Here is a 13,968-nt window from a genome sequence, read left to right on the forward strand (position 1 = left end):
AACATTTGTCTTTGAGAGCAGAGGTTTTCTAATTGCAGTTCTTCCATGGAATCCAGATTTGTGCAGCTCCTGAAGAACAGTTTTGTGGAAACTGGGTTCTGTAGGTGTTCATTCAGCTCTGCAGTGATTTTAGGAGCCGTGGTCTTGCAAGCTTTTCTAACAATTCGATTTAGAGTCCGACGGTCTCTCTCAGACAACTTTGACTTTCGGCCACAACTGTCCTTTGCTGAGGACGTTTTTCCTTCTCTTTCAAAGGCAGTCATTACTTTTGAGACAGTACCTCTTGGAATGCCAAGCATTCGGGCAGTTTCTGTTACAGTAGCGCCTGCCATATGAGCACCAACAATTTGGCCTCTTTGAAAGTCTGAGAGATCTGCCATTTTTATAAATTATAACCCACAATATCTGTAAAAAAACAATTATTTTAATTAAACATATCAAATAACATAAATAATAAACAAAAAAATTTTCGATTGCTTAAAACATGTTCAAAGATTACGATGCCAAAATGTTAGGTGTTTCCTTTATTTGTCCAACCCCTGTATATTCAAGGATAGGTGCATTTCTAACATACAAACCTCTCAAATCCGTTTATAGTGAACTGCTGAATTGAGTATATTGAAAGGAAGTGATGTGAACCCTCCTTGGCTTTTATCACCAGCCTGTAGACCAGGGGTCTCAAACTCGTGGCCCGTGGGCCATTTGCGGCCCTCGATACAATATTTTGTGGCCCTCGCCGGCAAAAGCTTCCTTATAGTTCGCTTCAGTGCTCCCAAGTAATCCGCCACATCCCCGCCACTAAACGAGGGCTGCAGGGCCCCCAAATCGCCCGGGGGGAAATCCGGCGGCATTTCCTGGAAGGGGCAGAGCTTTCAGCTTCAGCTCTGCCCCTCCTGACGTCAATTGCCGCATGGATCGTCGCCTCTCCCCGCCCCTCTCTGTGAAGGAAGAGTGAGAGGGGCGGGCAGAGGCGGCGATGCGCCGCGATTGTGAAATTCCTTATGCGGCCGAACCTCATCCTGACTTTGCCTCTTGCGGCCCCCAGGTAAATTGAGTTTGAGACCCCTGCTGTAGACATACACTAGCACTACTTGTGATTGCTTCCTGCTGGTCCATTCACTTCCTTATGTTTTAAATCCTGGCCATACACTGGTCAATTTCTACCATCGCTATCCGGGCGATTCAATCATTTGATCAATTGTGCAAGAAATCGTTGCCCCCAACATGCCAGGCCGATCGGCAGCGGGTTCGGGAGCAGTGGCAGATCAACAACCCATAGCGTTGCACTGCATGAAACATTGCAGCGCTGCTGTTCAATGGATTTGTAAAAGATGTTGTGCTGAAATCTATCAAAAATCTGTGTACAGTGTGTGAAGGGATTCGATCAGATAGATCTCTCTCTGATCAGATTATGATCACATTGACCACTGTTTGACCTGCCTTAAAGTGAGTGTAAAGCCCTCACCCCCCCCCCCCTTACAAAAGGTTAGATACTTACCTATGGGCAGGGAATGCTCTGTATCCTATGGCGCCTTCCCTGTTCTTTCTTGTTCACCTCGTTCCAGCCCCATCATCCCCATTTAATTAGCCCCCTCAGGTGGCTTTGGAAGCACTTGTATACCCATATGCTTCCAAAGACGGGTGGCTCTGTGCTGCACATGTGCGCGTTTATGCATGCGCAGTTTGGAGCCATTCTTTTCGGAAGCACACAGAGACACGCGTGCTTCCTAAGCAACCTGAGGCGGCTAATTAAAAGGTACTCCAGTGAAAATAATGTAATGAAAAAGTGCTTAATGTTTACAATAATTTTGTATAAATAATTTAGTCAGTGTTTGCCTATTGTAAAGTCTTTCCTCTCCCTGATTTACATTCTGACATTTATCACATGGTGACATTTTTACTGCTGGGAGGTGATGTCACTGGAAGGAGATGTTGCTTGCTTTTTTGTCAGTTGGAAACAGCTGTTATTTCCCACAATGCAACAAGGCTCCCACAGTGTGATGTCAGGACCTCAGAGCTGTGAGGTGCTGACATCACACTGCGGGAGGGGTTTCACCACAATATCAGCCATACAGATCCCCCGATGATCCGTTTGAGGAAAGGAATAGATTTCTCATGGGAAAGGGGGTATTCGCTACTGATTGGGATGATGTTACGGTTTCTCTGTAAATGGGGATGACGGGGCTGGAATTAGTGGAGCTAGAGAAGACAGGGAAGGCTCCATAGAACCCAGAGCCTTCCCTGCCCATAGGTAAGTGGCTTTACACCCACTTTAAGCCGTATACAAACGCTAGGTGAAACTCGGCCAAGAATCCAGCATGTGTACAGCAGCCCCTGACCCCTCTCGGCCCCGCAGGCAACAATCTACCTAGCACATCGCTTTGGTCAACTGACGGCTGAGAGTATTGTTCTCTTCATTTTTCCCATTACAACCAGCAGTAGGCAGTAGCAGTCAGGTGCTTGGTGTATGTGTTCAGGCTGCTGGTAATGGGGATACCTTTGTAAACAGCAGTCTCCTAAGGGCTCATCAATCCCCAAAAGTGGGCAAACTATATGTTGGTTGGAAAAGCATTTGTTTGTTGGTTGTGTTTTAAGTACCATTGCTATTAATATTTTGTGTATGTTGTTGTCTTCTTTGCCTCCTCCTAGTTCTCCGCCATGCCGAGCTGCATTGTGAAGGGCTGTAAGCACCACACCAGCACCAAGACATCGAATCCCCTGTTCACCATGCACGTCTTCCCACGGGAGTTCAGGCGGATAAAGCTTTGGCTCCAGCAGATGAATCAGGATTTTGGTGACATTGATGCCTTCGCAACCAAAATCCTGGAAGCGGCAAATACTGGGAAATACCGGATCTGTTCTGCCCATTTTGAACCGGGATGCTACACCGCCATCGGTCGCAGGCTGCTACTGAAACCAGACTCCATGCCCACGATCTTCCCCGGCATGTGTCCGCAGCCCACAGACTGGAGGCTGTTCCCGCTGCCGCCTGTAGACCCTCACTTCGGTCCACAGCCCATAGGACCTCCCATACCCCACGACAGCCTTGACCAATTGAAGTCTGGTTTTTTGAAAAAAGACGCAGTGACACAGACTAACGAGGAACGCCATCCAAGCATCAACACCAGCCTGATGGAGAAATGCAACTTACGGGAGGAAATTTTTGACGCTAATGGACGCCTCGTTGGAGTTTTCTCTCCAGACACTAAACAGAGGGACTTAAAGACGAGGCCGGGGCTCTGGACTTATGACTGGTCCACAAAGACATTAGATGAGCCCTCCACACCCCAACGCACAATGGAGAATAAAGAAGCCCTGTCTTCTCTGGAGAAAGTTCTGGTGAGTAGAAAATATCTCTGAAGGACCAGATTTATGGCCCATGCGGTTATGTAGCTACAGGAAATAAATGTCCTTGACCTCCCTGACTTGAGGTTTGGTTGGTAGAAAGTAAACCACATCTTCCCAGGGGACCTGTCATGATCAGAAATAGTCTGTGAGATGCTAATAATCCTGGCATGCATGCAGCTTCTGATTGAGCCAAGATGCACTTCCTGCCAGTTTTGATTGGCTCAGTTCCGAGGTACATAGAAATTGCGCTAAATTTACATGCAAGCTGGAAGTATTTGCATCTCTAGTCATGGCATTTCTGAAATGTATGGAGGAGACGGGAAGTAGACTATACCTAGTCAGGAATTTCCCATCATCTAAATCTAACATCCTGACTTGTTATACCAATGCTGTCTTAGGGTTGGGACACACTAGGCGTTTTGGGATCACCGAAAATCACTGACAATTCCCAAATACGCTTTGCCAATGTATCTAAATGGGGCTGATCCCACTAGCGTGACTGTGATTATAGAGGTGAGCGTAATGACTTAATTACGATTTCGCGAAATTTCGCGTTATTAGTGTAAGTACGATTATGGCCGTAAGTACTCTCATTGATCACAGTGTAATTATTGCGAAAAAGCTTGCTCTATGCGTAGAAACATTCTTGTCAATACATCCTTGAACTGCGCATGCTTACATGCTTAATTTTTTACATTATTTAACGCGAAAAAGCGTTCATATGCGAAAATTTGTTAGAGTTCGTCTGACTACCGCTGATTCGCTTCAGATTGGCTAATGCGAACAAAAACAACAGGAAGTTGAGCAATCTCATAGGGGAAGAGGCTGCCTGCACGTGCTACAGCACCAGCGAGGACAGGAGACTGACAGAAGTGGCGAGAAGTGACTGAGAGATGCAAGTAATTACAAAATTCGCGAAATTTCGAAGAAATGCGAAATTACGTTATGGTTTAACGCGAAATTACGGTATAGTTGTACGTGAAATTACGTTATGAACGAAACGCGAAATTACGCGTTGAAAATTACGCTTCCTGTATTATCAATTACGATTTTAATGGCAATTATGCTACCATAATTTCGCGCCGTAATAGCAAATTTCGCATGCGTAATTATAGTAACGCGAAATTTCGAAAATTTCGGCTCAACCCTATGTGATTAGAGTTAATCACAGGATATGCAGCATTTGGAGCACGTTTACCTTCAATGTTGTGTATAGAAGTGCTGCAAAATCCCTTTGAAAAGCGATTTGGGGGCTGAGCGATTAGAATTTTAAATAAACTTTATTATACCAGGTGCCCTGATGTTCGACTTCTGTCCATATCCCCTCCCCCTCAGCAGAAGAGGTCACAGGCGCTCCTCTGATCGGTCCTAGAGAAGCACCTATGACCTCTTCCTTTGGGGCCGGGGCTATGGCCAGAAGCCAGACATCCAGAAACCTGGTGAGTATAATAAAGTTTATTTAAAAAAAAATAAGAAAAAAACACCCAAATCACTAATCTGAAGCGCTGTGCAGTTTACTTAAAGTGAACCAGAGATGAAGCACCCTCATTTATTTTACCATATATATCAGTGGGAACATTAGAGAGAACGCCTACCCTGTTCTCTGTTTCATCCTTCACTGCTCAGCCTGCTTGTTGTCAGCCCTGATAAAATCCCCATCTGGCTTTGCTCAGGAATCTGTCTTCTCTGATGTCTTTTCAAGCCCAAACCTGCCCCCTTCTGGCACTGCTATAATGACTCAGCTATAATGATTCCTGAGCAAAGCTAGACTGAAGGCTTAGTCTGGGATTTTATCAGGGCTGATAACAAGCAGGTTGAGTAGTGAAGGATAAAACAGAGAGCAGGGTAGGAGTTTTTTCTAATGTTCCCACTGATCTATATGGTAAAATACAGGGTGCTTCGTCTCTGGTTCACTTTAAAATCACTGGGAAACGAGCGCACAATCGCTCTAAAAATCGCTTCTCACGGTGCTGCAGCGATTTTAAAATGCTACAGCGATTCCTAGTGGGTTCCAGCCCTTACCGTTTGGAGATTGCTGTTTGCCCCATTATCTGTGGGTCTCTCTCTCACAAGAGTTAGCATTACAGTGTACCTCTGACCAAAGAAATGGGACACATTGATGTTTCAACATGCTGTTACTGCACCATATGTGGATTATATTTGCTGTTAAAAACCAATAAAAACACTTTGGAAAAAAAAAAAGAAACGGGACAGTATTTCTGTCCATGTAGCCAGGATGAAATCCAATAGCCTATTATATTATTTTTATTAGATATTGTTTCAATGTATCCCTATATTTTCACTAAAGAATGCAAAGGAATCTAAACATTTCAGTGTGTATTTTTTTTTTCTTCGTTTGGCCGAGGTAGAAAAGTCTGGGAAATTGCATACTTTTAAGTAAAACTGAAGCAAGCAAAAAGAAAATAGATACTTACCTATCCCTCCTCGGGCAGCCTTTTGAAGTATTCACGTCCCCAAGTGTTTCTGAAGACAGCTTATCCATACTGCACATGCACAAGCTCAGGCTTTCTCATGCGCAGCAGGGATGTGCTGGTCTTCCCAGACGCTCAAGGAGGGACGCAGAGGTATTCGAACAAGCCAGAGCCAAAGAAGTTCACTGGGGCACAGCACTGGAACGAGGAGGCGGAGAAAGGGAAGTACCTATTTTTCTTTGTTCGCTTCAGGTATACTTTGAGCCCCCATAGAGGCTGTCTTGTGTCCTGCCTGAGCTCAGGATTTGAAACAGCCACCCCCTATGACCTGCTATATCAAGGAGAATGCTATCCATTTACAGTCTGCAGAAATGATTATTTGATTTCGTACTTTTATCATTGTTAGCACTGAGATCAGACAGGACAAAAGTTCCTCACAGAGAGTTCGTCATTGAGTTACCAGCTATACTGAAGTGATAAAGCAACACTTTGAAACCTATTTTAGTAGAGACATTCAGTTTTTTTTACAAATATCCGCTGGTGACCGGTTCTCTCTAAGGCCACGTTCATAGTGGCCATTGCAACGCATTCTCTGTGACAGCAGGAGCGCAACACAACTGGTTGGGACTGCAGTGCCAAGTTATGCTCATAATGTGTCGGGTACAGTGAAGCATACAGCCAATGAAATGTATGTTACACTACTACTGTTAATATGTACATTTACCGATAATTCACTGCATGCATTGCGTTACCATACCGCAATCCGTTATGCCGTAACGCTCTCGCTGCACTGTGAATGTCACATGACGTGAACGTGGCCTAAGGAATACATGTTGTGCAGGTCACGCCCCACTATGGAGCCAGCATTCTGCTTATCGGAGATCCTGCTATTCAGCTAATCCACCCCTTCTCCACAATCCGTGTTTTCCGACAATTTTATGTTCATTCACAGCAAATAGTGCAATCACCCGGGGCACCGGATTGAGGGGCAGGGGATGGGGGGGGGGGGGGCGCAGCGGCGGGGGAGAGCAGGCATAGCGTAGTTACAACTCACCTGCCACGATCCCCCACAGCCTCTATCTTCTTCCTCTCCCAGGCGTCCATCACGTTGGTAACAGCGCCTTCCTGTGATGACGTGAACGCATGTCATCACAGGGGGCGCTGTTACCATTGCTACAGTCTCCTGGAACAGGAAGGAGATAAAAGCTGCGGGGGATCGCGGAAGGTGAGTTGTAACTACGCTATGCCCGCTCCCCCCGCCACTGTACCTATACTGGAGGCACCTACTTATCTAACCTACACTCGGGGCACCTACCTGTCTAACCTATACTGGAGGCGCCTACTTATCTAACCAATACTGGGGGCACCTACTTATCTAACCTATACTGGGGGCACCTACCTATCTAACCTACACTCGGGGCACCTACCTATCTAACCTATACTGGGGGCACCTACTTATCTAACTTATACTGGGGGCACCTACCTATCCAACCTATACTCGGGGCACCTACCTATCTAACCTATACTGGGGGCACCTACCTATCTAACCTATACTGGGGCACCTACCTATCTAACCTATACTCAGAGCACCTACCTATCTAACCCATACTGGGGGCAACTGTACTGGCCACCCAGATTGGAGGCACCTACCTAACTAACCTATACTGGAGGCACCTACCTATCTAACCTATACTGGTGGTAACTATATGGGCTACCCTATACTGGAGGTACCTACCTAGCTAACCTATACTGGTGGCAACTATGCATGGCTACCTATACTGGGGGCCTATAGCTGGCTAACTATACTGGAGGCACCTATACCTGGCGCAATTTTTACACCCTCGCCTTGAGTGCAATTTAGCCTAGAAACTGCCTTGTTTGTTCATCATTTATATTTTGATGTACACATAAACTGTACATCTAAAACCAAATTGAATAAGAATGGACAATACGCTGTACACTTGTTCCTTAATAGATTTGTTGTATGGTCTGTTGCCATTTTATTATATTATTATTACACATTCTGAAAGGCTATAACTCTTGCTCACTAACAGTTTTTTTTTTTTAATATAATGAGTGAAAATTACCTCCTCCTGATCAATATTTGATCAGTAATTTGACACATTATCAATAGACTTTGACCGAGGCTTTACAGTAATTTTAGATTGTGCCATTGTTTTCTTTTAATCGGTTTTAAAAATTGCATAGCTGATGGGGGGCTTTAAGCTGTGTGTGAGATTGCCGAATGCAAATTTGAGGTCTGAGTGGAAAGGTGGCCATAAAATGGCCACACATTATACAATCAAATGATCCGATCTTACGTCAATTTAACAGAAACGATTGGATTTTTCTGGAGGATCAAAAGCTTTTTTTTTATTATTTGAACAAGAAATCCGATAGTTTTTATTCCATAAATGTCTATTGGGAGCGCTGGATTTTTTTGATCAATTTTTATGAAATAGTTTTCAATCATTTTTTTTCATAATTGGGTAAAAGGTACATTGGTCAGATTTTTTAAATGTTACAATCAGTCAGAAAAATTGATTGCAGTTTTTGAATTAAAAAGATATTAAAAAAAATTGTATGATGTGTGGCCACCTATACATCTATCAACTTGTCGGCTGATAAACCATCTGATTCAATAATTATTTATCGAATTGGATGAAAATAGGTGCTGCCAAGAGCATGCCCGATCGACGATGCGACCAATTCGGGACAAAAACAGTTACATGTATCAATCGAACATGCTGCAAGATGTTGGGCCATCGTGGTCGATCGGGTGCGCGGCGGGAATTGTGAGCAATATCGGGACAAACGTGACAGAACCCCCTATGTAAAATGTTCCCCTACTGATGCAGTATACTTTACCTCCCGTGTCTGCCGCTGGCTTCCGGGCTATGGCCGCAATCCACATGCACGTGCCCAACGTGGTTGTAATGTGGGCGCGTGTGACGTCATACGGCGGCAACCACGTAGGGCGCATGTATGTGGATTGTGGACAGAGCCCAAAGCCAGCAGCAGACACAGACAGGGAAAATATACTGCACCGGGGGAACATTTTACATGGGGGGCAGTGGCGGTGATTGCTGTGTTACCAGGCCAATTCCCGAGAGATTTTAGCATGAGATCGATCGGGTTCGACCTGCATGTATAGGCAGGCAACATCTCTCTTCAATCAGATTTGGTCAAAGAGAGAACTGTCTCTTGGTAACACGTCAGACCCTTGTCTGTTGCTGTGGTGACGTTTCAGTGACGTGCGCTCTGATTGGTTGCTGTGGATTACTGCAGCCAGCACTGCACTCTTCACCCTGTTTGCTAAGTAATTCTGGAGGTTAGTATCATTCCTGCCCTCTAGGGCATTCCCTGAAGAATAATGTTTGTTTCTCTCCCGGAATCCTCTGTAGACCTCCCTGTTACAACACATGGCAGAGACTCCCCACTCCCGACCACAGAAACAGAGGACCAGCCGTCTACTGAACCGATTTGCAGATCTCATCTCCATCCTCACTGGAGAGGTAAGAAAATATGCATTTATCACGTTATTAGCCAGTGGTCCTTCAGTTGTTGGAGTACTTATAGTTAAATATAGTAATAATAACATTTGTATAGGGCTTTCCTCCTGTTGGACTCAAAGCGCTTGAGAGCTGCAGCCACTGCAGTCACAGCTCATTAGGCGGCTCTGCAGTGATAGGGAATCTTGACCAAGGACTCCTTACTGAATAGGTACTGGCTTTAGCCAGGATCCTGACGTTTGGTCTCCAAGACCAGAGGCAGTGCCCTTAACCAGTACACTATCTAGGTTCAAATGTGGCTCTATTCAATAATGACATATATTTGCATTATTTTTTTAATCGGGATCCTGAAGTGAGAAGCATACAGGGGCTGCCATATTATTTCCTTTTAAACCGTACCAGTTGCCTGGCTGATCTTTCTGGCATCCGTAGTGTCTGAATCGCACCTGAAACAAGCATGTGACAAAACTAGCCATACTTGAGTCAGAACACCTCATTTGCTTGTTAGTTCAGCAATCTCCCTATCCCTTGATTGTCAACCTCCATATCCCTCTCACTTCAAGTCCCCTTAAAGGGAACCCGGGTTCAGAGGGATATGGAGACTGGCATGTTTATTTTCTTGGACTGGGCTCAGCTATTTCCGCCTATTTCCGCGCCGATACTGCGCCTGCGCGGGAGCCAGGAAGGTAAATATTTACATTCCCGCTGTTCAGAGGGGCACAGCGAGACCCCCGAGGGACAGCGGAGGGCGGGGGGAAGCCTCGATAGGATCCAGAGGCTTCCCACTCCTGAGGTGAGTACCACCCAGGGGAATTTTTTAATGTTGCAGATCCTCTTTAAGCCATACACCCTGTACAAGCATGCAGATCAGATGTCTATGACAAATTTGACAAGACTAGCTGCGTGCTTGTTTCAGGTGTGTGATTTAGACCCTACTGACCAGAAAGATCAGCAGGACTGCCAGGTAACTGGTATTATTGAAAAGGAAATAACCATTGCAGCTTCCATAGGTTTCACAACCCCCTCCCGCCCCATGTCTTCACATCCACTGTTACCCCGGAGGCTTCCAATAGGACGTCTTTCATGTAGTCTCCATTGTGTTCCGCTGAGTTGAAATATTAGTTTTCTGTTTCTCCCAATAGCTTTTTATTACCTTTTTCAAAATAAAAAAAACAGATACTTACCTAAGGAGAGGGAAGGCTCTGGGTCTTACAGAGCCTTCTCACTCCGCACGTTCCAGCGCTGGATCTCCTGTTTAACCACTGGGCGACCGCCCCACGCCAATGGGCGTAGCGGCGGCGGCGGTAGCCGTAGCACCGCCTAACGCCAATAGGCGTCAAGTCCTGGGGCTGCAGTTTACAGGAGATCGCGCGCATGCTGCGCTCGCATCTCCTCCTCGGGGGGCGGAGCCCCACCCCACCTTCAGCCTCGCTGCGATCGCCTCACCCCCTGGGGGACAAGAGAGTGATCGGCTCTCATAGGCAGAAGCTTATGACAGCCGATTGGCTGGCTGAGTGGGAGGGAGGGGTTTAGAAAAAAAAAAAAAGATAAATAGTACAAAATATATTTAAAAAAACGCAACATAAATATTTATTTAAAAAAATAAATAAATAGGGGGGGGGGGGGGGGGCGGTGGTTCAAGGGGGGAATCACTTGTGTGCTGAGTTGTGCGGCCCTAAAGCTTGGCCCTAAAGCTGCAGTGGCCGATTAGCAGAAAAAAGGCCTGGTCTTTAGAGGGGTTTACCACTGTGGTCCTCAAGAGGTTGAATTTCCCGCTGCGGGAGGCTTCGGAAGTCTTCAGGAGCCTGAGTATTCCTGAGACGGGTGACTCCATACTGCACATGCTCTCTCGTGCACTCGCACAGTACGGAACCGCTGTCTTCGGGAATACTCAGGCTTCCGAAGACTCCCGCAGCAGGAAGTTTAAACAGGAGATCCAGCGCTGGAAGGTGAGGATGGTGAGAGGAGCAAATGGGCTCTATAGGACCCAGAGCCTTCCCTCTCCTTAGGTAAGTATCTGTTTTTTATTTTAAAAACACTTCAGGTTAGCTTTAACTCCATAAGTAAAGCCAGTTTAAAAAAGGCGCTTCCTGCCAAATGGCCAACCACAACAAATGAGGAATACATCAATGTAAACACATTATCTCCATACACAGAAATATGAGTACATTATTATTATTATTTATTGTATTTATAAAGCGCCAACATATTACGCAGCGCTGGACAATAAATAGGGAAACATTCATTGTAACAAGGGGTGACAGACAGAGCGGTAGCAAACATACAACATAGCACAGGCATGGGCAAACTCGGCCCTCCAGCTTTTACGGGACTACACGTCCCACAATACATTGCAGGAGTCTGACAGCCACAGTCATGACTCATAAAGGCAAATGCATTGTGGGACTTGTAGTTCCGTAACAGCTGGAGGGCCGAGTTCTGACATAGCACAAGGTTATACATGTAATTAGGGTATAAAATGTGTTTTACAGAGACCCGGCAAAACAAGTATGAGTTAGTCCATGAGAAGGGTGTCATTGCTGTGGTAGTAAAATTAAGAAGGACACACTAAGGGAGGGGGGAAGCCCTGCTAAGGCTTACAATCTAAAGGGTGGGTGGGGGGGACACATAAGGTAGGACTGTGGAAAGGGTGATTGACAGAGAGTTAGAGTGTGGTAGATGGTGGGGTAGGCTATTTTAAAAAAATGTGTTATGAGGGCTTGCTTGAAGGTGTTGAAGGAAGGAGCGGGTCTGAGGGGGAGTGGAAGGGAGTTCCATATGGTGGGGGCAGCTCTTGAGAAGTCTTGTAAGCGTGCATGGGAATGAGAAATGCGTGGGGAGGTCAGGCGGATATCATTGGAGGTTCGGAGGGGGCGGGCAGGTATATATCTGTTGACGAGCTCAGAAATGTAGGTTGGGCAGGTCTTGTGCACAGATTTGTAGGTAAGGCACAAAACCTTAAAACCGATCCTGAAGCTGATAGAGAGCCAGTGTAGGGCTTTGCAGAGGGGAGAAGTGGAAGCAGAGCAGTGGGAAAGATGGATGAGTCTAGCTGCTGCATTCATGACTGACTGAAGGGGTTCAATGCGTCTTAAGGGGAGGCCAGATAGTACGGCATTGCAGTAGTCAAGACGGGAGATGATGTACATCAGTTAATACTGTATATTCTAATGTCATGTTTAATGAGCATCAATGTCTATTAGCGTGTACAAGCACGAATCTGATTGCTATAAGCAGCGGACATGTGACCAGGAAGTATAACACCTCCCCCCTGAGCTGGCTGCAGGCACAGGGAGGATCCTTGGACAGAACTGGAGCAGCGGACTGTATATCCTGAAAATCCAGATCCTGTGCTGTGAGGAAGGGGAATGAGGCATAGGCCAGTTTCATCCAACATGTGCATATCTAAGACATACAAAATCTGATCACAGCTCCAGATGGTGCAAGTTTCATGGTACAATCCTCTTCTTCAGCCATTTACAGCAATAGATGACAATGGACATTTAAAATAAAAAAAAAAAGTGTAAAGGGCAAATGAGGGGTCAAAGAAGGATGGTAGGGCGAAGAGGATAAGAAAAAGGATGGGTGGGGGGAAGTGACTGGTTAAAAAGGAATCAATAGAGAGAGAAGGTTAAAGTGGACCTGAATTCTTGAACAGGACAGAAGAATAACAAAGAAATGCACCCTGTATATACTTTGCGAGCTTAGCCTGTCTAATCCCCCCTCATCTGTGACTAATCACAAGTGTAATTTGATCTCAGCTGTGTCACCTCAGCAGTCCTTGGCAGAGCAGATAATTTGTAAACACAGGATGTTAACCCTATGTCTGCTTCCATGAAAGCGGGAAGTAGACACACTGCAGATCTATTGTAGGATTTGTATCAGCTATAACAAAGAAATGTTTTTTCTTTAAAGGTTATTATGCTGTTGCTTATCTTTTAGAGCTGAGAGGAAGTTCTAAGTTTAAGGAAAAGGGGGATCACAGGAAGTGGGGCAGGGAAAGGGGATCACAGGAAGTGGGGCAGGGAAAGGGTGGGGGATGGGCAAAAGTAAGATAGGAAATTAGAGGAGGGAAGTGTAATTGATTCCAGCACCATCATTTGGCTGTTACAGTAGAGTGACCAGACGTCCCGGATTCGGGGTCCGCTGTCCCAGGCTTAATGAGGTCCCAGGAAACGTCCCGCTTTCAGCAGTGGGACGTCCCGGCCTCGGGACTCTGGCTACTCTCTCCTCATGAACTGGCAGCGGCGTCTATAGACGCCGTGCCAGTTCATTGCCCGCAGCCCCGCTCCAGTGTGATGTTTTGCTCAGCTGCCTGTGCAGGCAGGCAGCCTTTTGACCATTGTGTAGGTTTGCATGCTGCAGGACTCTGGAAAGAAGAGCTTCTGTCAGTTTTGCAGCTTGTGCTTGCAGAGGAATTTGCATACGTTGTCATGCAAATTGCCTGGCCACATTCATTGGAGGCGTGTACTATAAGTACTATGTCTTTCCCACAATGCTGGGCTGTTCATAAGGATTTCGTCCTATGTAACACTCCTGGTGGGGTGTCAGCCTTGCTCTCTGTTTGAACATCAGCTTAGAGTAATTCCTGAATCTGCGTTAGGCAGATTTCCCTAGTGCAGTTAGGAATGTATTATCTGTATTGCCTGTTCTGTCTTGTCTTGCCTGTTGCCATT

General features: G+C 45.9%; 1 protein-coding gene across 1 annotated transcript in view; it reads left to right on the forward strand.

Annotated features, from left to right (window-relative positions):
• LOC137541028 (uncharacterized) overlaps window positions 1–13,968 on the forward strand; it is a 70,200-nt gene that overhangs the window by 22,765 nt on the left and 33,467 nt on the right. Inside the window, exons 3-4 of the mRNA XM_068262174.1 lie at window positions 2,650–3,339; window positions 9,185–9,295. Of these exons, the coding sequence (XP_068118275.1) occupies window positions 2,650–3,339; window positions 9,185–9,295 (801 nt within the window). The remainder of the gene's footprint in view (window positions 1–2,649; window positions 3,340–9,184; window positions 9,296–13,968) is intronic.

The sequence above is a fragment of the Hyperolius riggenbachi genome, chromosome 12 (genome assembly GCF_040937935.1).
Source record: "Hyperolius riggenbachi isolate aHypRig1 chromosome 12, aHypRig1.pri, whole genome shotgun sequence".
Classification (NCBI taxonomy): domain Eukaryota; kingdom Metazoa; phylum Chordata; class Amphibia; order Anura; family Hyperoliidae; genus Hyperolius; species Hyperolius riggenbachi.